This window comes from Diorhabda carinulata, chromosome 2, assembly GCF_026250575.1.
Source record: "Diorhabda carinulata isolate Delta chromosome 2, icDioCari1.1, whole genome shotgun sequence".
Taxonomy (NCBI): domain Eukaryota; kingdom Metazoa; phylum Arthropoda; class Insecta; order Coleoptera; family Chrysomelidae; genus Diorhabda; species Diorhabda carinulata.
In genome coordinates this window covers 13951841-13976597 of record NC_079461.1, presented here as the reverse complement: position 1 = coordinate 13976597, position 24757 = coordinate 13951841, and the positions used below count along the sequence as shown (strand labels likewise).

At 29.9% G+C, this 24757-nt stretch overlaps 1 protein-coding gene across 6 annotated transcripts in view; it reads left to right on the top strand.

The window, feature by feature from the left end:
• The window catches only part of LOC130903921 (proton-coupled amino acid transporter 1-like), a 106853-nt gene extending 82549 nt beyond the window's left edge, over positions 1-24304 (top strand). For all 6 annotated transcript variants that reach the window (XM_057816307.1, XM_057816312.1, XM_057816310.1 and 3 more), the window contains 4 exons: positions 4424-4699; positions 10982-11160; positions 13776-13948; positions 16064-24304. In XM_057816307.1, coding sequence (XP_057672290.1) covers positions 4424-4699; positions 10982-11160; positions 13776-13948; positions 16064-16308 — 873 coding nt within the window. In that variant the 3' untranslated portion in view covers positions 16309-24304. The remainder of the gene's footprint in view (positions 1-4423; positions 4700-10981; positions 11161-13775; positions 13949-16063) is intronic.
• Positions 24305-24757: the final 453 nt, after the last annotated feature.

Sequence of the window (24757 nt, the reverse complement as noted above, 5' to 3'; positions counted from 1 at the left end):
ATAATGTTTATTTTAACATCAAATAATGCGATAGGAAATTTTTGCAACTTCAATTTCAAGATGTTTATTCATAAATTTACTAAAAATTTCAAACCAAGTACATCAAATTTCACTTAAGAATTTTGTACATTAATTTATTTCCTAAAACTAATATAACTAAATATAGATGTTTTCAAAACTAATAATTCATTTATTAAACGTATTGAAGTATCCAAGATAGTTAATAACTGTTGGAAAATAGTATGAACCCAGGTTATTTACCCCAAAAGATGAAATATGAATGAGTATAGCTTAATGACATATTGTTGTAGAATAAGATATTGAAGTTTGATTTCTCAGTTTTTCCTAGTAACAATGCAATTTCTAATATTATTTCATACACGAACATTATATTTTTGGAATTGTTTTTATAAATGTCGGGTCGGTTCTGTGCGATTATAGTCTACTTTTGAAGCTTTTTCGACAAAATCATTTCTGAATGAAAAATTTTGTGGTCTCATTTCTACCAATGAATTATCATATCCAAACAGAAGTCAGCTTGATTATTTCATTATAAAAAGCTGGGATTTCTATCGAAACAAATCATACCAAACAGACATTTTTTTGAGTATAGGTAAATTCTGGGAAAGGTCAAATTCTCAGACAATAACAATACTCAACAATCAGAATTAATAATTATTAATACCCTCATCACTTCACTCCTGTTCATAATTTGCTTCCAAGATACCTCCTACGACATTTACGGATTTGTCAACATATTTCCGGCTAACATACAAATACAAGAAATATCAGAATTATCATATTCATGTATGAGGCAACTTCTATCGGACGAGGTGCTTTTAATTGACAAAACATGTTCATGTACAAGAATAGCTGCATGGTATTAAAAAAATATGTGTTGAAATAGTATATCCTCAATGTGTAGTGAAAAGTACATAATTGGAAAAAAAAGATATTGTAGATTGTGCTTTGTTGTTTATAACATTTTTATTAGAGGAAAATGTTGGTATTTGTTGGTGGAGTGAAGTTGTTCTGCAGTTTCCATAAACTTCTCATTGGAACTACTGATATCTTATTGGCATACTCAGTTACTATTGAGCTTTTTCGTTGCAATTATTTTATTTCATTTGTTCTCCACGACCTTATCTGATTCGATATGTATTTTGGCTATGAGTTCACTAGTTATTTTGATTTTTTCATTAGAAGGTAAACCGTCTTTCCTTCTTGTTTATTTATTGTTGGTGTTTGTACTGGGAGATTGAGAGAAGAATTAGATTATATACCGGTAGATTATTTTTATTGAAATCCGTCGATTATTTCGTAATATAATGTATAAACTCTCAATGATATTTAAAATTAATAATAATATTGTCGTTTCAATTACTTGTTTTGTTGTGAATATTGATCATGGTAACCAAATCATTTAACATTCTGTCCAATTGGGCCGAGTCGTTTTAAAGCAACTTCATAAATTCAGTTTAATTTGATGAGTATAAGTAACTGGAAAACAAGTTTATCAATATTAGATAATAGGTAATTATATCGAAGAAAACTATTTGATATAATATCAACTGAGAAACAATTCGTGTCTCAATAATAGCTCCTCAGTTTCTAATAATTCAGCGGAACCATTTCTAAATTTCATGATAAACTCTTTTATAATCCGAAGTATGGCGAAATAATGTAATTTTGTAGGTTTTTTACCAAATTGCTTTATCAAAAAGACATGCTTATGAAGTGGATGTTTTAAAAAACAACTGGGACCCCTTCAATCAAGATCTGTCAATAAACTGATAAAAAGGCTACTGTAATTGACAAAATTTCTGTAGAGCAAAATACTTTAAACATAGTGGGAATTTTCTTAATATTGCTAATATAATTTTACTCCAATATTTTAAAATACATAGTAATACCTCACAAACTCGCTATATGTTTTCTATTGTGCCCTTTCCATCCTTTTTATCATATTGCCAGCGGAAATTTCATTAACTCTGATCCAAGACGTATAGGATGTGTGTGCGGTTGCCCGGTTCTGCCGTAGTTTTGGATTTTTATTGTTGCCTGAGAAACACAATCGATCTAGCAACTTCGAAAAAATAAGATTTGTATTCCTTAATTTAATACAAAAGGGCTATTTTCCATAACTCACCCAATGTCACCGAATGTTTTTACAATTTTAAACACAATGGCATGTACCTTTTTCTCTGAGATTTGTTTATACACTTTTGGGGAGGGAGAGGGCGAATGATACTTGATAGTACTTGGAGTATTATCTGTCTATATTTTCGAATTAGTCATGACAAGAACTGTTTTTATATTTTAACTAAACAATAACAAGAATGCAAGAAAGGACAAAAAAGAATCTATTTCTTTACAATTTATACACTTAGAATTAACCTAACCAAAAACACTTTACATGGTTGTAGAAGTTTATAATAAATTTACCTTTGGAAGTGACATTAGAATTCAAGCAACTTTTGTGTAACCAAATGACTAAAGTCGATGATCCACCTAGTGATATTCACTTGGTTCCCAAAATAAAGAACTGACTAGTAACACACCGCTTTGATTACAATGAGTAGATGCGGGCACTGGCAGCGATTGGACGTTGCATTTTTGTACCTATAGGCATCTACTAGAAAACGTGAAGAAAACTAATTACAATTGCTATTGTTATTGATTTGTTAATCAAGTCATTAAGAAAAATACAACCATTACGTACAAAGGAATAAGTACAAACGAAACATACGAATTGATAGTAGATAATAATCTAATTTTACGCTTCTTCCCAAAGTGTTATTGCTTTAAATCAATGTGATAAAGGCTGCCAATACAGTCGACAACGGGATAGTCAAAAAAATTTGCAGAACCTATAGGAAAAACATTCCAGTTGTGAACATTTTCAGACTTGAATTCAGAAACCAAATTTGGCACAAGATGTCGATCAATTTGATCTAATCATGCTTTATGTTTGAAAATATAACAATTTCTGAAGCTGAAGTGTCATTTCCCAATCTAAACGCGGAACTGACAACAAAACATGCTTCGTTGATGTGGTTTTTACAAACTGAGTTGTTCTTCGTAAAATTCGTCAGCAGTAATTCTATGTTGCAGAGTAGAGCAGGTTTTTCTCAAATCGTGACCTTATGTTCTCACTTAGTCTCTAACAGAGGGTAGTAAAACGTTTTGAAAAAAACAGCTTAAGGTAAATCATATCCAGGATAAACATTTCCTCCTCTTATTTTGGATGGAAGTTTTTTTGAGCTGAACTGTTGGCCCTTCAAAGCCGTGTCTTTTACTAAAATCAATTGCTTCAGTAAAAACCTTTTGAAGCTTTTCTTCATTTATCAAACTAGACTACTTCATGAATGGATACATTATGATTCTGTATGTACTTTGAAACTCTGTAAGTTTTTTCATAAAAGTGCTTTACAACATTTGATACAAAAATAAACTCAAACTTGGTAATACATGTGATCAATTCGTGGGCATCTCCAACAGTTTTTGCGTCAGTTGCTCCAAAATTTTCCAGTGTGTTCAGTATATCTATGAAGTGTTGTTGAACTACTCGTAAGCTTTCATATCTGCTGCTAAAAATTGTGTCACTTAGTGCTTTCAAAGATAAATCCTTATTTCTTCCTTCTTTCAATCCAATGGTGAACTTTTTACTATTCCAACTACTGCATGTTTTCTAGTCTTGATTATATTTTCACGGAAAATGGGGGGCTACTGATCCCCTAATCACCATTAGTCGCTGCGCTAACGCGTCACCACAAAACATACCGTAAGAATAAATGCAAACTTACTTCTAGCAGATTTTCGATGCAAGAGTCTTCGATGGTACGTGGCAGAACTCATTTATTTTCGCGGTTCATTTAAATTAACAACACAGAATCTCTACTTGTATCCTATGTTATTCATTTCACAAAGTTCTGATTTCGCAGTTTCCTGAATTTAAGATAAAAAACAGAACTGGGTAACGTTTATTTACATACATTTTCAACTAAACCGGAAAATTAGTAGACATGATTACAATATGATTTTTAAAATGAAACTGACAAAATACAGATTTTTCTAACAAAGAGAACGAAAAGGATAATTTGTAAATAAATAACAACTAGAAATAAAACAGTAAATCATATCATACATATCTTAAAAATGATATAATATAATCATTTTGGGTTTTAACAAAAATAAAATATTGCTACGAATTCAAGTGAGCCAAGGTACGTTAAGAGGCTAAGTCGATCACTCTACCAATATATTAATAAATAATAAATAATAAATTCGTTTGGTGACTGTGTGGATAAATAGAATTTCAGTCGCTAATGTAGATAATAAAGTTATTCTGTACTTTTTTTAATTCCAAAACGTTTCGTATTTCTCGTAATTTACATATCTTTTCACGTGTATATTTTTGCAGGTTCTCAATTATAATGGCTATGAAGTAGATGTCCATTTACTCATGGTTATAATTTTGGTACCAATTTTATTACCTTCGTTGGTACGAAATTTGAAATACCTCGCTCCGTTTTCCACAGTAGCCAACATTTTAATGATAGTTGGAATAGTCGTTGTTTTATATTATTCAATATCTGATGGTCTACCAGATGTAACTGAGCGTAATTATATTGCCAGCTTTGGAACGATCCCATTGTTTTTTGGAACTGCCGTTTTTGCTTTCGAAGGAATAGGACTGGTAAGAAATTACTTTATTCAATTACTTATATTACATTCATATGCAGTAGTAGTAATAATCGTGTTTATCTTGAGTACTTGGGGATATTGGAATTTCAACGGACCATTCAACAAGTTTGGAAAAGATACAATAAACCATCAAATCTCTGATAGTTATTTGAACGAAAATGGTAAGGAATATGAGGGTTATTGGAATTTCGAACCTATGTGCGTACAATACATACAAGTAGTAAGAATGGAAAATAACAAAAATGTCTATTTCAAGCATCTGTGTTTGCATGTCAATGTTTTAACTCGAACTGGTAGGCTGTGAAAATGAAATTCTCAAAATGAAACTAAGACAAAATCTAATGTCTGATAAAAAATAGTTGTAATATGAATTGTCATGGTGATGATTGGTGTAAAGTAGTTACAAATGGTTTCATAATACATTTAAAGGAAGCTTTAAATTTAAAATTCCTATTGAATTAAGTCGCGCGTTTCGTAATTGCCGTTTAGTGTAAATGTTCTTTTAATTTAAACTTCAAGGTAAAGTCGGAAATGTTTCACTTTAGCAGATTAAAGTCTCCTTCAGCTTCGAATGCAAACTTAGGTTATGTTTATGTTAGAATTCTAAGCTGACCGATGCATATTTTCTATAAGTTTTAAATAATAAAAGATTTACATCACGATGGCTACATTAATTTCGAGCTCAAGCTCATCCCAAGTGGAAAATATTATAATCTGAAGACGAAAAATGTATCGACATCGAAAAAATTATTTGGAAACATATGACGCCATGGATCTTTTCGAAAGATTTTTAATAACTAAGCCCACAATCAATATTTTTAGTTCACTATAATTTGGAAGCGAAAGTTTTCCATTCGAATAACACTTGGTATACACATCTTGTAAAAGAATTTATTTTAGTATTTCCTAAAAGTGAAGATAAAGGTTTTTGAGCAATAAATGTAGGTATAATTTTAAATAGAGAATATAACATACAGATCTAGCATATTAAATATTATTATAAGTAATTAGTTCTTCATGATCCTTAACATTGTGAAGACAAACTTCCAAAACTCTAGTTTAAATAAAAGACATTCTTCCAAATATCAAAATTTTTAATTATTTTCACAAAAACACCCTTACTTAATCTATAACTTTTTTATCGTTGATAGCTTTCTTGTTCCTTGTTTGTGAACCATTTCTAGAAACATACATTCAATTATAAATATTAATAAATTCTATTAATGGTTCACAAAGGAGAAGTTATCAATGATAAAAAAGATCTAAATAACTAAAGTAAGACTTCAGTTCTATTTTGATTTGTATTTTGATTTTATCTCTATTTTGATATTCATGATTTAGATGATCTGATAATTAATATAATTATGCAAATTGACGGAAGTAGGTCGAAATGTCAATTTTAACATGATTTCCATAGAAAAGGAAATCAAGAAAAATTATCACGGGAAACATAAAAAGGTCTAAGAAATAAAAAGTTGAAGGAAAATAATATAATTATGTATATTAAATAATTAAATAATATATAATATAAATAAAATAATAAATTGAGAGTTTAAATTTTTTAATTTTTTAATTTGAAGATTGAGAAGAATCATTTTTTTGTGCTTCTCTAACTCTCGTGCTTCTTTTCTTTCCATATTTATTTTTTACTTCTATCAGCGGATTATTTATTGATCCAAGTTGTAGGTTCACAGGCTTCTTTAGTTTACGAGACCTTTTTCTGATTGTAGCTTCTGCTCGCTTTTGCTGCACGCCAGTACAGTAGATGTACTCTGCAAAACACAACAGATCATATGCAAAACATCAAATAACTTAATCTTTAGATCTTTCTACAAATTCTCGTATTTAGCTTGGAACTGCTGAACACATCCCCTATAGACACTTTCGTGTTGAATCCACTTTCAAAGTAAATAAATGTAAACTAGATCAAGATACCACTGGTATCAATGTCCATTTCAAGTCATTGCAATAAAAAATTGTTTGTTACTTTATTTTCAATAATTTCCTCATATTTATTCACCTCTTCAATTAATATTAGTTATTCCCAAAATTGGTACTATGAACTTTGCAACCTGAATAAAAAAATCAATACAATTGAAAATAATAATTGTGCATCAACCATGTGAAACGTTTAATGCCTACCACTAAAAATAATAAAAATAATTGTTGAATTGAATAATTGAAATAAAAAATTGAAATGAAATAAATGTTAGTGACAAAACAAACACTCTTCAACACACACTTTACGTTTCATTTTGTTTCTTTTTTTAACGACATATATTGGAAAAGTACAGAATATTGTCCGTAGCTCCTATGAAATACTTTTAAAATACGGCCAGACTTCCCTACCTTCTTTTAACACCTAAAAGAAGCATTTACTCAATAGACCGTTACAAATTGATTATGGAACCACTTCAATTTAAAGATTAAGGTAAAGGTCCCTTTCATTTAAAGGAACCTTTAGTTAAAGTGCCAATTAGGGTGTGGGCTTATGCAACTGGCCGTTATAGTGTTAAAAACTAACGGGCAACCTTCATTACTATTAGCTGCTAAAGCGGTTGGTTCTCAATATATGATTGTATTGTTTCTTATATTCATCAATAATGAAATTTCTCCTGATCTAAATTCACTGTAACTAATCCTTTGAAAAAAGCCTCTAAAATATTTGCATGTTCCAAGAATGTGTGATTTCACAAGATGTATTTTCATTTACAATATTATCATAAACTTTTCCACAACTAGGTGATTTGTAATTTATGGTTACAAACATGAGGTAGCTAATCAGAATTCGATTACCAAGAACAATATTATTTCTTGTCGGTGTGCGAATAAAAAAAGCATAGTATAAAATGAAGATCCTTCGTTTTAATTGTAAATTTAATTTTAAAGTTCACTCTCGTTGCATTGGTAATGGAAGCAATCAGATGTAGACTAATAAGAACTTATTTGCGTAGAGATGACGTTACTGAAAAAATTTGACTCATTATTACTACGTATTCAGAATATAGAAAATGATGATAGGTTCCTGAAAATGGCGTTTCAGGAAAAGAGTAAATACACCTCTCCATACTTTTCATTCAACTAAAATATACGAGGAAAAGAAATAAAACGTATCAAGAAGAAATAAAGGGAAATCAAAGTGTGAAAATCTCCCATTATTTTTGTAATGTGACCAAATTCACAGCGACGTGATTAGAATATTATTCACTTCCATTGTAGTAAAAATTAACTTTTTTTGTTTACTTATTATTGAGATATTTGAAGTTTTAAGACTTGAAATAATGTCACTTCATCAAAAGGTAGTTCATAGTTTTGCGATTAGACAAGGAGACAAAAAATGTAAACGCTCTCATTAATTTGAGGGAGTGGAATTAAAATCAACTTTTATTACAACCACATGATGTGCCTTGGATAGAAATATATTTGAACTATACAGAACTTACTATCAGCCGCAATTGGAAGGATAAACATGAACGTAGATTACATAAATTACATAAATGGGTATAAAATTATAACCAATGATAATTTTGGAGTTTTTCAGTATAATTTGAATTCCTTTTCAATTTTATAATTCACATACATGAAGAAAATGCCTCATACAAAAAATTTATAAAGTCAATAAATTCTTTTCAAGATGATTCCACAAAATTATAGGACGAACAACAAATCCAATGCAACTACATGAGATATTTCGTATATTTTTCTATTTATTACTCTTTTCCCCTTTATCTGGTATATGTATGTATACTTTGGTTACTCTCTCTTGTTTTAAGAATCACGTAGCTTCAAATTGTAAGAATTATTTTTCTTGGCTCTCAGATTTTAACAGACGGACTGTGATTTCTAATTAACAAACAAAGAAAAACGTTTAGATGTGTAAACATATGCTTCTAAGGTTGGAGAAAACCTTAGTCCAATTTTGTAATGTGGACGGATACCTACAATGTTTTCCAAAGCAAGTTTATTAAACAGAAAAAATATAAATTTTGGGAAAACATAATAGAAGACACAAATAGTCATTCAAATTGAAATTTCTTAAAGAAAATCTTTTGAAATATGCGATTTTCAATATGAGGCATATATTTTTTTATCTCCATATGTGCGATTCGGTCTGTTGCATCTTTACCTTGGATAAAATAAAAAATTGCTGCCACTTGTTTGAATGTAAAGTAAATCTCTAATAAACGCAACCACGACTACAAAAACTTGTTTGGGTTATCTATCTCACAGGAAAATAACTAAAATTGCAATTCTTTTAATGGAAATCCAATATTAACAGAACGAAGTGCTACGGCACAAAGTGTGGAAGTGCGACAAAATTTAAATTTGTGGATTGCTATGAGAAGCCATTTTATGTATAGTAATTAGCTCAGATTGTACACGATTAGGCACTTTTCTGTGGCCGTATATGAACAAAAAAAATTACCCTAATAATAATAATAAAGTTGCGTTTATTGAAAACAAAATAGAAACAATGAGAAATGAACTGAAACAGAAACATAATAAAGTTATCCCAAAATTTTTAATTACCCCAAGATGGAAACTATATAAATCAAATAATGGTAGCAATATTTATAGTCAATACTGTTTAGGTCCTACCACAAATCTCATTAATTTTCTATTGTTATTATTTTGATTGGTTATTTTTAATTAGTACCTATTTATTGAACAAAAATTTTAAATCGTCTATAATAAGCAGATTTTGGGATAAATTCACAAATATTTTTTAATCGTTAGTTTTATTTGAAACTATTGATCCTGGTAGTTGTCGGCAAACCATTACTCATTTTCGAGCTAGTAAATAGAAATAAAATAGGGTATCTAGTTTGAAAGAATTCACTTAATATATTTTCCACCCTCTACATATTTCATTTTAGAAGATTCAGTGAATTCCATTTAAAATTTTTGTCAAACATTAAATGTGGGAGCAATATTAATATGAAGTAGTCTGTACCTGGATATGCTGCATTAATTTTAATCCACACCTAATGTAAGTGAATATTACTCTAAGACTACGTAAATGAAAGTATCACGGTTAATACTTATGAGAATTGGGTTTTGATTAATGGCACATTGATAGTTTGAAGAAAACTAATTAAAAGTCTCAATGGGCACGAAATCCCAAAACCCTCCCAACCTCATCGTGGCCGAAGTTACCCTGGAAAGAAAAAAAGTGGTTTTGGCTAACTGTTGAAGCTTGGCACATTGTGGGTACAAAGTGAGCTGATTGAAAGTCATAATTGGAAAAAATCCCAAAACAACTCCAAACCTTTAAAACTACCCCTGAAAAGTCCAAGGATTTCATAAGAGAAGTCAGTTTTTCTGGAACTTGGAACAATGATAGTTTGAAGCAAGCTAATGTAAAGTCTTTATAGGCATAAAACCCCAACTCCATTAAAACTACTCCTGAAGTATCAGGGATGCTCTTGTATTTTCAGAAGCATAGATATTTTTCTTCAAAAAAATATTGACACGGCATTCAATACTCAATCTTAATATGTTTTCATTCTGCCCACATATATAGTAGGTATTAGATTATGTTTTCCATAATATATTTACACGAAATGCATCTTGAAAAGCTTTTATTTCATTCGCAGTTGTTACATAATCTAGTATTAGCTTTCACAACAAGAGGATATCTATTAATATCACTTCTAAATAGGACAATTTTCACTTTCTCAATATTTTCGTCACCATCGGTCTGAACCATCTGTTACTGCATTTGTCCACCGCAAGTAATACATGCAAAGCAATCCACCATTTGTAATATTCACTTGATTTATAAAAAATACCAAAAATCTTACTTGTCTGACCAAGTGTATGAAAAACATCATAATCGTAACATAATTATTAGATTAAATGCTGTCTCCTTTGAATGCATGAAAAAATCATATTACTAAAAATCATTCATATGTATCGAAAATATAAAGAGAATCCTAGATATGTTGAACTTTCGTAGAAATTTCACCCTGTCCTAATAATATGTTGTCCTCATCGATTGTTTGAATTTTTGTTGTGAATAATTTGAATAAATGCGATTTTATGATTCCAGGAAGACAAAACATTTTCAGGTTTGTGGTAGAAAAAGTCTAATTGTTTTCAAGCATAATATTCCTGATATCAGCTGGACTTGAATTTTTGAGGACTCTTAAAATTTAAGAGGATATTAACTCAGTGAGTGAGTTATCTGACAAATACAATGATTCATACTTACTCGACTCTTTTTCTTATACTTTATTGTTTGAGGCGAAATCCCTTAGAAAATTCTTTTTAGGTACTACCGCTTCAGAATGAGATGAAGAAGCCAAGCGACTTCGACAGAACGTTTGGAGTGCTGAATGTTGGAATGGTTATTGTTACAGCATTATATATAACTGTTGGTTTTATTGGATACCTGAAATTTGGAGATGCGATACAGGGTAGTATCACTCTGAATTTACCTCCAGAACAACCGTAAGTATGATTAATGGTAATAAACATAATTATAATAATGATAGTTTGACTAGAAATGTGTGGAAAAGAGGATTGATATTCAGCTATATGAGATTAAACAGTTTTAGTCAAATCCAAATGATGAACATACGCTATTAAAACAACAGATCAGCAAAATCATAAAAAATATTGCCTCTAACCTCAGGGTACATAATAAGTATATTAGTTACAGTAACTGACTCTAAGCCAATTTTAATGATTAAAAAGTGGTCTACTAAAGTTCATTGTGGCCCTTCAAATACGTAAAGTGCGAGAGATTGTGGGTGCCACGTTTCCTCAGAGCCGACCCCATATTCAAACGTGTGACATCTTTATTGTTACTGTTTTTGTGCCGTTTTGTAACCGAGTCACTGCAAGGTACCAGATACCAAACATTAGTAAAAAAAGGATTTATTGTAGGGAATCAGCGCCAAAGAAAAAGTTTCGTACTAAAACAATTTAAAACTTATCGGGTAGATTTATCGAAAAGTTTAGAAAAAAGAACAATAGTTGGTGTAAAAAAAATATCTTTACACACCTGTGGAGTTCCTATGGCAAAAATCCTTGAGTAGCTCCCTCATCTGCCCTATTATCCAAATTTAGCACCGAGTGACTTTTTTTATATGCCAGTATAAACTGTTCTTCAGAACAACTCTCATAATCTATATGGCAAAGGCTTATATGTTACAAAAAAGATCAGTGATAATAAGTTTGGTTGATAATGGTCAATACTACCGAAAAATCGCAGAGATGAAGTTCTTCTAACACATCTGCGTCTAGGCCATACGCGACTGACGCACAACTACTTATTTGATGCGAAACCCGAACCAAAATGTAGCAACTGTAATTGCAAATTAACTATAAAACACATAATCGCAGAATGTCCATCTCTTAACTCAGAAAGATCATCATCAAATCTACCACTCGGAACAATACGTGAAATTTTAGGACCAAAATACAATTTACCTTAAAAATTACCCTAAACAGATCTCTATCATAAATTTAATTTAACAATTATTCATAGATAAAATACTTAATCTTTACTAAATCGCTAATAACCAGTATACGGTTGATGCGAATTTTGTAATAAAAAAACCATTTTGGTTGATAGATCCATCCAATTATTCGATCCCAGATTTAGATGCAAAAACTGCATTGAAAAAAAATAATAATTTAGAAAAAATGGTAACAACATTTTCAAAGAAAGGATAAATAGATACCATGATCAATTAGGAAATTGAAGCGTATCATCAAAACACAAAATATTTCTCCTTACCATATTTTCAAAAACTTTCCCAGCAACTATCGAATTATTCAAATAAATATGATATTAGTATAAGTCATAACAGACATGATGACAGAATCAAAAATTCTTGGAACGGAATCTAATACACGAAAAAAAGAATTTTTAGAAATGGTTCACATTCATAAGAACGGAAAAGCTATAAATGATAAAAAAGACCTAAATAATTTAAGTAAAATTTATAGCTCTATTTTGTAAATTTCAATACAACTGCAAATAATTTAATCAATGACTGCTTCATATTTTCGAGATGTAAAAACTAAGGAAAAATTAATTTTCCTTTTTGAAGCAGATTTCTATTTCGATTTTATTTTTTTATGATGTAGATTATCGATTGATTAATATAAATACGCAAATTATCAGTGTCAAATCAGATTTTGATAAAACTGAAAGTAGTCCAAACGTCAAATTTCTACCTCTCTTTCAAAAATTATAAGAAAACTAATTTTATAACAGTAGAAATCCAAAATTAAGACGATTAGATACATAAATATATGTTTATATTTTATTTCATTATTTATCAAGAAAAATGTGATGAAAGTTCAATAAATACACATTACAGGTACATGGTGAATATATGAAGTACTGGAGTGTGTACATATTTGAATATATTTGAATAATATAGACCATGTATATTCATAGAATATATTGGTTATTTGTTTATTTTATCTGGATTTTCTGAATGCTTCAAGATTCTAAATTTTGCTTAAGAAACTCAAATAATAATATAAACGTTACAAAAAATTGAGGAAAATTAGGGTTTTCATTAGTTTTAACCATTTTTCCGCTAATTGTGCGATTTGAAGACTATTTCCTAAATATTTCAGAAAAATTTTTTTTGTGTTCTTTTTATAAACTTATTGCTATTCTTACGCACTATAGCAACTATGAAATCAAAATTTTTTTACCTCTCCTTACAAAACTAGTCAACGTATTGGAATTTTAAATATCTTCTAATTTACTGAAGAAACTAGCAGAAAAAAGAAGTATTATTAAAAGTAAGTTTATATGTACTGCAGATCAATTTCAATTTAAAATAAGGTAGTGAAGTTGGTAATAATAGCTTAAGGGACAGTTCGTATGCGCACTTTCAAAATTGTCCTTTGCGTGGGGAAACGAGAATTTTGATAGCAATTCATATAATTTCATTTATTATTTCTCGTACAGTGTAGACATGTTGTATAAGGACAACTTTCATATTTCATTTATTTTATTATTTCTTGTATGAATCCAGTTTAACAAGTTCATCACAATTATTTGTTGTTACAGTTGACAAATTCATTTCTCGTTCCAGATTATATCAAGCAGTTAAGATAGTAATATCGGCTGGTATACTTCTAACATATTGTCTTCAATTTTACATTGCTATCGGTATTATGTGGCCGACAATACATGAACGACTAGGAGACATCAGGCATCCGGTTATGGGAGAACTGGTATTCAGAGCAGCAATGGTTATTGTGACATGTACGTATTAAAAAAGTAAAAACCTATTCCAAAAATATTCCACAACCTAGAGTCATTGATCAAGAAATTTTTTTTGTGATTACAATATTTAATAAAATTCAGGAATTCAACGGGATAGTAGCCATACTAAAAATGATATATTCATATATTTTTGATAAAATATGTAAATTCGGGAATATCTAGGTGACAGGGTAATACCACAATAATATGATGATACCATTAAGCGTTTTGGTGTGAATTAAGAATTTAAATTTGAGAACGATAATATTACGATAATAGAAAGTAACTCAACTGTTCGTTACCATCATTACTGTGCCCCCTCTCCCGAAAAACAATTCTAACGGGAAAACGACATCGGCAAGAAAATCACATTAATTTCTTATAGTAATAAAGTATAGATTTGAATGTGAAAAATAGTCTCTTGACATATCCTATTTTTCTATGCATTCATATTTCAAATAATCTAGGTTATCAGAATATTAACAGATCTCTTAGTTTGCCCAACATACTTCTTATCAAATCATTATATATGAATGAAGTATATGAAATCTTCAGGAAATAATAAGATGAAGGATTCATGCAGGGTTTAGGCATTGTGAGTTTTTTGTGTATATGTGGCCATTTCATTCCATTTCGCCACATATGTACTGTCCAACAGCACTAGAACAGACAGCTATGGTTGTATTAACTCCACTTTATCCACTAACTATGGTTCCCACCTGGTGCCTGTCTTTTTTGGTAAAAATCCTTCGATATTTTGATTAACTGAGGAGAACCCACAATCAACTGGGAATTGCGAGATTACAATTTTGTTATAAAACTTTGAATTCAGCGGTTATTGAATTCCCCCATGGATAATAATTATTATTCGACAGCTCGGAATACATTTCAAAAAGAGTATTATATTTTGGTAATCGATTTCTATTTTAAAATAACTATTTTCTTATTTACATTTCGTAGGAATTACGTTATTACAGATGCTGTGGTGAGGTTTTTGTATGTCGTGTGATATATCTTTTGGAAGTAATATTGAATAAAATAAATCAATAAACGTTTTTAACTGTAAATTATGGCTTATCTAAGTCAACACAACAAAGGAAATCTTTAGAGGAATGAAAATACCACAAAGGATATGCAATAATTTGTTCATTGCAAAATATCCAGTAACAGATTTTCCAATCATCTGTGAATAAAATTAATAGAAAATTTAGGTAAACATGGCATGATAAACATATTCCAAATGCTGGACGTTCGAAGCCGTATAACAAACCTGATATTCTAGAGAGTCTTTTGAAAAACCTTCTTTACATCATTCGTCTTTTATCAAAAACCAAACGAATACAATATGTTTACCGCAGTTTTTTGACAGTACCACTTTTAACATTACTATTGTCGTAATTCTTACCAAATGTTCATTAGAATTAGTATTTTCAAAATAAATTTGACATGTTTTTTCACAATACATTTTCTCGTGAAGGAATTATTTTTTGTTTAATCACTTAGCTTTTGACGTTAACATAATAACATTACTTTGGTGGAACTTATAGGTACTTAAGATTATTTCCGTTTACCTTAAATTCAACATAAATTTTTCTAACCCGCCCACTTCTGAATTACCCTATATATTATCTTTAACTATCATCTAGAAACTACTAAGTGTTACCAAATAGATGAAATTTTTTTAAGTTAAACCATTTAATATATATCGCTAAAGGGAATCTGAGTGCATTTATTCAACGATATGTTACAGTAGATGAAATTTGCTCTTAAGAAAGCAAAAACTGTTTCTACGACCACAGAATTTCCAGATTTCAAATATATAATTTCTATCCAATATCTAGAAAAAGGTGAATATTATGCTACTTTGCTCATATTTTTGATGTTGAACTTGTAAAAACACCAAGTATCTAGAGTTTTGTTTGATCACAATACGCCTGTTTGTAGACTTATAAATAGAATAACACATAGACAGTCTCTAGGCAAGAGAGGTATCAATCCGTTAGTAAACATCTACAAAATCTAAAAACTTGAATATCTATATTTTGGTCACATTTTACAGTAACAAATATCAATTTACTTTCAACTAGGGATTAAATTGAGGTATTTCTTTTTCAGTTATTTTGGCCGAAGCAATTCCTTTTCTCAATCATTTTATATCCCTGGTTGGAGCTATCAGTAGTTCAGCTCTATGCATGGTGTTTCCGGCTATTTTGGATCTAGTAACAAAATATTCTCACGAAGAGCTTTCTTTTTTGGTTATTTTCAAAAATAGTTTTATTTTATTAATATCCATATTAGGAATGGTCACAGGAAGTATTGAGAGCTTCAAAGCAATAGTGAATGCATTTCAAAATAGTTAATTAATGTTTCTTCCTACAATATGACAATGTACCTACAGCTTTAATAATTCAATTCGACTACAAAAGAAACTTTATACAATGTTAATTGCTTGCCATTTATTTTGATCAATAAGGTAAAATCAATTTAAGCAAGCACATAAATTTTAATTTATTTTAGGACCATGAAATTACTATGTACATAATATATTTAAGAACTTAATGATACTTTGGTGCGGTTGCATCTGAAATAGCTTAGTTATATCAGACAAGTGACAGATACTCTTCCACAAAGTGGACGGTCTTCTTAAACAAATCTATCAGATTCTTCAGGCGTCACAAATTACATGATATTACTTGTGTAGTGTGAGTAGCTTCTTAAGTTTGAAAGTAACAGACCGTAAAAAAATACGGAGCAATATATCAACTCAAAGGATTGAAAAAATATTGAATAGATTCAATATATCCATTGTTCTTGTCAATAGCACTAAGATGAAAATTTTCATAGGATTTAATGTAATTTGTGACACCACAAAAAGTAGACCGTTCTTCTCTTTGTAGAAGAGTCCTTGGGATGAAGTTAGATATTCTTTAAGGTATTTAACGTATTGCAATTCCACCTTAATTACACTCACAAAGAAATAATTTTCTGTGAAATCTTTTAGGCAATTCAATATACATGTCTAAAATCGTACTTCAAATTTCATACCTGAATTATGTAAACTTGACAGTTAAAGATTGTATTTTTAGAACGTGTACAACTCAAAGAATAACAATTATATATCAATAACAAGTAAAAAAGTCGTCACTCTCGGTGCGAGAGACCATAGAGCATTTTTTAATATTAGCAATTAGTCAATATTAACAAAAATCTTAAATAATAAAAAGAAGTTTCCATGAAAAATTTGACGTTTCGAGCTGTTGCGGTCTTTATCAAAATATCACAATTACAAATAGCCAATTCTCGATGTAAAGATTACAAAGTGTGTTCTTCCCGAGGGCTCATTTTCGAATCATTCTGCGCATCTCTTTGGGAGCGAATTCTCATCGGCTGCTTCCCAGCTGGTGCGCTATAGCACACCTTGTAGTCTTTACATCATGTAGTCAATTTACTTATTTTTGAGAGAACAACTGAAAATATAATACCTACAATTAAATGCAAAAAACATTATTCCTGTGAGGAGATATGGCTGCTACAGACAGACGGACAAATTGCTAGTAATATTGCATTTATTTTTAAAAAATGGGGAAAAACTGTGACAAACGATATTCTCTTAATTATGAAAAATAAAAACTTTGCTACTAAAACAAAATCCATTATGCATCCGTTACTGTTTTCATTGTGAACATAACACATTACTCAAAAGCCGTGTGACTAACTAAGAAAAACACGTTTTTTGCCAAAAATTTCAATTTTAGTTAACAATGTGATCTCCTTCAGGAGCAATATAATCATTCCAACGCTCCTATAACTTCTCGATGCCGCTTATAGAAGGATTTGCCTTTTGCATCAAAATAGGCTTCAGTTTCAGCAATTGCTTATTCATTAGAGTTGACTTTCTTAACGGTGAGCATTTTTATGAGATCAGCGAATAGCCAGTAGTCACAGGGGGCCAGATCTGGACTATAAGGTAGATAAGGAAGCATTTCGAAGCTTAATTCGTATAACTTAACCATCGTCGCCATCGACTTGAGAATCGGTGCATTGTCTTGATGAAACAGTGGTTTTTTCTCCAATATATGACATTGTTTTTCTTTGATTTTTGCATTCAAACGATCCAACAACTCTATGTGGTTTTCACTATTGATTGTCTCTCCCTTTTGGAGCTCACTGTTGTGCATTTGGATACTTTGAATGAGGTTCACTGGTTGCAATCCATGAATCAATGTTTCATGCATTGTCACATTGCTCTTCTCGATGGAGCGGAGTCCTTATAACACTTTTGAAGCCATTGCTGAGCTTGTACAGTAGTTTTTTCTCATCAAGGAGCAATGATAAATTAACACACGAAGTTTTTTTTGAATCCTTTGTTCTGAAAATAACAAAAGTAGCTTCACTTAAAGAGTTGTCACTTTTTTCTGAGTAATAAATTGTTTTACATAGTCTTTTGAAATTTTGGAATTGTTAGATCAGTACACAAATATTTCATAAATATATTTTATAACGTACTACACTTACTTTTGAAACAATACTGCCTCCGTTGATCATTCGTGTTTTTCTGTGTTTGGAATCCATTGATTATGCCTTTGCTTGCGAATATTAGTAGTATTTTTAAAATTTGTGATAAATTATAGTTCTTGTTAAGACAAATACGATAGATGTCGTTCACTACCGCTAACACTACTTCTATTACATACTGCAAATATGAGGCAGCATATACTCATTTTTAATTGTACTTGTGCGTACAATTGTAATTGTACGCTCGAATTGTATTTGTAGACATTTTATCTAATCTTGTGTACAAAATGAAGTTCTTCAAATCAAAATTACTCAATAGATACTTAATTTGTTTTTATGGAACCGAGAAAAAATTTAAACCACACAGAAGTAGCAAATTTTTTCATATTTTTTAATAATTAAATGAATACCGCTTGCAATAATTCTCTAATAATATATAATTGTTATAAGTCCAATTAATTATTCCCAGTTTTCCATCCATTCCATTTACAAACTTTTATATTTAGATTTAAAAGAATATTTCACTTATTTTTCCAATCAATCATATTCTTACATTACACTCCAAAAAGCTGTGAACGATTTCATATGAAACTATAGAACTTCTAATTGTATTTTGTAAGATATTTTAGAAATATTTATTCAATGTTATTTTATATATTTTATGTTATCTTGTTTATGTTTTAGAGTCATTCTTATGAAATTTTAAAATTTCATAATATTTATTGTAGCAAATATAGTCTAGGTAAATTTTAACAGAAATTAAGAATTTGCATAACTACCATAAACCCATATACATTATGTCGCAAGATGAAGTTACTTCCATCTTTTCGTTACATGAAGGAATTTTGTACTATAATACAGAGTATCCTCATTTTTAAATATATAATCAACTAAACAAAAAAAAAGCCGATTTGAAATATTTGAGGTTAAACATATCGAAAATATATATTGAAAAAAATATTCAAAATATAACCTCATGTCAAGATTAACATTTTTATTTTAAATGGTATCTATATACAAAATCATTGTTCTTTTTTATCCAACGTATATGAAATTTTTTGCTTAACCAACGACGAACATTTCTTGTTTTAAAGATAGATACACCATGTAATTGACAATACATATTAATGCATACCATAATTCTTTTTTGAAAAAGTTTATTAAAAAGATCATCTTTGAATGATCTTTATTGACAAAAGGACCAATCATTCTATCTCGAAAAATATTACACCAGACGTTTACTTTTTGAGAATAGGTACTAGTCTTTAAAATTTATTACTCAATGGGGATAATCCCTCGTCCAGTACCTGAAGTTTTGAAATAGTTTAACACTATTATTAGTAAATGTGTCCAAATCTGAACCAAAACATAATTTTTTTTGGAAATGTTCATCATTTAAAAACCGCCAATATTAAGTTGAGATGATGTATTACGAAGGCTTATTAAAGGAGTTGTGTAATGTTCCGCTAAAATATAAAATGCGAGTGTTTTATCTCCGAGATGTTAACCAATATGATGGATATTAATATCACCATCAGCTCCATAGCATTTATTGTAGCTGATTTTCCGTGAGTAATGGAGCCATATTGTGGGTATCATAAGTTAAATGCTACAGATCTTCATTTTTTTTACTAGATGCTGTTCTCAATCATTTCGTTTTTTTCTCTTAGTCACTGGTATTTTGATTCTGAGATGGCAAAATTATGAAAATCTTAAAATGAAATTAAATGATAAACAATTGGAGTTTTCTCATGATAATTAGTATATGGTATTGGAATAATATTTTGAACAACTTTCTACATTTCACTTCATTAAGACTAATTCTCAATTCTTTCAACAAAGGAAAATCCGGAGGTATCTTCATCTTAAACACGACACGGTGTATTATGGGTGATCTGAATAAAAACATACATATTTCTTTGAAATAGCTGAATGTATTTTCTTCCCAACTCAATCGTCTGTTAGAATAAAAAAATATAGGATGCAATAACTTGGATTTAAATTTGTGATAAAAATATTTTGAATGCGCTATACCGACTTAAACTAGAAGTATTAAATTATGTGATAACGTAGGTAAGGAATAAAGATGTAAATAAAATTATTATTTGCTGGTTGCTCTGTTGTCTTATTATTTCTATAGGGTTAAATATAACAGTATAGAGGTAGTCTTAGAAAAGTGTAAGGACGTAAGTCCTCAAAATAAGTAAATATTTTTTGTGGGGCTTTTCGCACATCTGGTCACTGGAACTGGTATGTTATTTGCAAACATAAATTCAATGATTATAGCTTCTCTACTACTTCTATATACCCTAAGAAGTTGCTATCAGTGGTAATCAGTTAATATAGTTCCCTATTTTTTGTCATTGAGTTTGTTTCCATTGTGAAGATGATAAAGTGATTTTATAATTATCTTCTAATTATATCTTGTATAATTATTTATACAGGGTGAGTAATGATTCTTTGCATTGCAAAAACGCCTCGTCTTTATTAATTTACAGGATGATTTGTGAAATTGACATTTTAATTTACAGTGCTCGTATAGTTGAGCTAAAGTGATATTATATAAACTAAGAAATTCTAGGAGACCGGCTATCGAAAAATCAATTAGGAATTCGTATCAAATATTGCACCCTATAAAATATATTTTCTTGAATCCAATAAGTGATTTTCATATCCAATATATACAAATATAGAACAACCACATTGACGTATTACATAATAAGGTAAAACAATTTGAAAAATTCTGTTTTCTGACTAAAATGATAAACTGTATGGAATTACAATAAGGACAAACACAAAACAAGCAAATAAATATAGTTTAAAAATTTTAGAAAAAGCACGATTTTATAGCGCATCAAACTAATAAGTTTTTTAAAATAACTTCAAAATATAAAAGAAAGAAGAATTATAATAATATTGTGGAAAAAAAACGTTGGGTGCTCGATGTGCGAGAAATACAAAACGCTCCACGACTTTTTCACAATAATACTGCTATTTTTCATTCATTAATGTTTTGAGCTTATTTAAGCAAAATTATTTTCAACTTTTTGTTTGTTTTTGTTTGTGCTTTGAAAGCGTGTTTTTTAGTTTTCTTAAGCTATATTTATTTTTAACTTTTCAGTTTCATACGCTGTGGAAGCGTGTTTTCAGTTTTCTTGAACTATTTTTATTTCCCACTATTTAGTTCGATTTATTGCCAAACATAAAATTTTTCTTTATGCTATTAGTACTGTAAATCTCGAACAGAGTATTCACGGATGTAAAATTCTTCTCGAACCCCATAATAAAGTATAGTGTTTATTGAGAAGTAATACTTATGTAGGTAGTATATTAAATTACCAACATAGGGCAGACAGTTGTGAAATTTGTTTTGATGTAAAGAGAAAATTTGCAGTGATAATTTCTGAAAAAAATTTACGGAAAAAAACATATATTTTCACAGCGTGAACGAGATTTGAGCGTTTGTGCCTACGACCGGCGAATCCGTTGGTTGACGCCTTAGCCCGCTTGGCTAATGTGTTGGGATATACTACCAGTAATAAGTCACAAAGAACTAAAAAAATACATTAATTGCAACAAAATGAAAATAATTTGAAGAGATTCTCCAAATGGAACCTAGTATCCTCTACATATTTTAGTTGCTGAATTGTTAGTTGCCGTATTGAATTACCGATATATAATTTATAAGTATAATTCTATCAATTAATAGTTGTCGTTTATTAATAATCTCCGTGTTGCTGCAATCGTCCCCAAATATGGTTAAAGGGTTTTTAATCAGGAGATCTTGAGGGCCATTAAACAGGACTTTCACGACATGATGCCCTATCATAATGAAAATACATCCAGGGCCGGATTAAGCTGGGGGCTTGGGGAGGCTATAGCCCCGAGCCCCAGGTCCAAGAGGGCCCCGTCTGTATTCTGTATGTTTGGATGTGATGATACCAGAAATCGAACGCATTTATTGATATTATTTTTTCTATTTTTACGGGTTTCCGATTTCCTTAAGGGGACTCCGTCATTATTTTAGCCCCGGGCCTTATAAATCTTAATCCGGCCCTGAAAAAGTCGAAATAAATCCGTTCTCTTAAAGGATCATTAAAGTGAGGAGCTACTAATTGGTCATTTATAACCGAAAACTTTAACTGGGAACATTCTCGAATGGCATGGGGATTTTCTTCTGCCGATACATATGAGTTACAAAGTATTTATCTCGTCTCTTATAAATTGGTGTTCATTTAATAATAGTGTCCTGTACAGCGTTTATCGAGGAATAATTAAAATTAAAAAGTACCTAATTGATTTAAGTAACAGTAAAAAAATTATACGTACAAACTAGATCATATTATAGGTACTCATTTCAGTTAAAATACTCGAAATTTATAAAATTTCTCTAAATTGATGCCTTATTATGTGCTCCTTGATTATGGTTGCTCTATCTTCAGAGATTTGAACGTTCAATAAAAATTGAATAACAGCCGGTCCTGGAGTTTCCAAGTTTAGCTAATACCAGTCGAATGCTTGATAGTAGTGTACTGCATCATAAAAAATCAACTGAGCTATGTATACACTATAGACAAATATAATTTATGGTCATTTTCACAAATCTCTCTCTAAATTAATATGGAAGGGGAGTCAACACTTTTTAGTATCCACATAATATTTTGTGCAAAACTAAATATCTGAATAATACTTTTTTTCTGATTTTTGTAGCAGGAAATTAGGAAGATCCTGTATATAAAGATAAACGTTTTTGGTTCTATAAGAATCAGAGATAGATATGTGATCACTAAATCATTACAACCCAACTAGAAAAGAATCGTTTACATATATTTTTTCTCAATGGAAAAATGTACCGATATTAGGTATTATTTCCAGTATTTTTTAATTATATCTCATATAATTTCAATTTCAATTTTTATAAGCGAATATTTGAATTAAGAATCTTAAAAATATTTTTTTTCTGTGCTTGTCTTCAGCATACCCCGTGCTCTACAGATACTTAATTCAACAACGGAATTATAGAGAGTTGAGATACATTTCAAAATATAGCTTTTTCAAAAATTTATCAATGTGAATTGCTACATTTCAACATGAACTAAAAGAGTTTTGTCGATTTTCTCTAAAAAATCAAAATATCTTCACTTCCTAATTCTCATTTTGATAGGGAATATTTGAAGTACAAGTATTGTACCTTCGAAGTAGGAGAAATTAACAAATATAGAGGTGTTCTATGAGAAAAAAGAAAATGAATGAATAATTTTGATATTCTTAGAACTTACGAACATCCTGTAAATGAGAGAACTATATGTTAAAATCTCGCCTCTTCATGAATCTGTTATAAAAAATTTTTTGTGTGTATTTCAACACCATATTTATTGATGTATTATAAGTTTAGTACACCCTAATTGAAAATAGAATTTGATCATTTTGTTGTCAGAGCAATCATGCAAATCTGTGTATATTTTACAAAAATATGCAATCTATCAATGCTCAGATGTGATTTCAAAGTTCACTGTTTGAACAATATGTAAATATGTACACAATTTAGCAAATTCTGATATGAAATCATTATCAAAATATAATGTATAATGATTTTTATTTCGATGACTACAATTTTTTTGTAAAAATAAACTGGAGAACGATGAAACAATTGAATAACCAAGAACTTAATTAAATGTTTATTTCGTAGCTCTAGTTTATAATGTAAGTTACTTAATTTCATAAATGGAACAACATACTTATATATTGGATTAATAGTCCACTTTTGATGGGTTTATATGTTTTACCATTTATTGTTTGATTTTTTTTAATAAAACTTACTATTGTAAGAATCAGAAAAAATATTTTTATGGTCATTGTTTTATTATCAACCTAAAATACTTTTCATCCAAGTTTACTACTTATTTTTTGGATGGCGCTCCTTACCTAACATAGGACTAAATGTAACTACAAAAACTATTAGTTGAAATTTTATTTTTGGGTAAAGAATTATTGTTTTATATTTAATCCTACATTTTATCACGTGGCGGACATAATTTGTCAAATGAAGAAATTCGGGCTATACTTTGTGTATACTCAATAACATTACAAATAGAATATATTAGTTTGTTACATACAGTGAGAAGGTAATCAAACACTGTAACTTTAGAAAATATATTTCATCCTGTGGAACTGGGTCCTCTTATGAAAATAACAATACCTAATGAAAAGGGTGAAATTTTGTTTCGAGCCGATGAAAACGTTTCTCTTGAAGTGTCTTTTTTTATCAGAACCACAAGAAGAAGGAGAGTTACC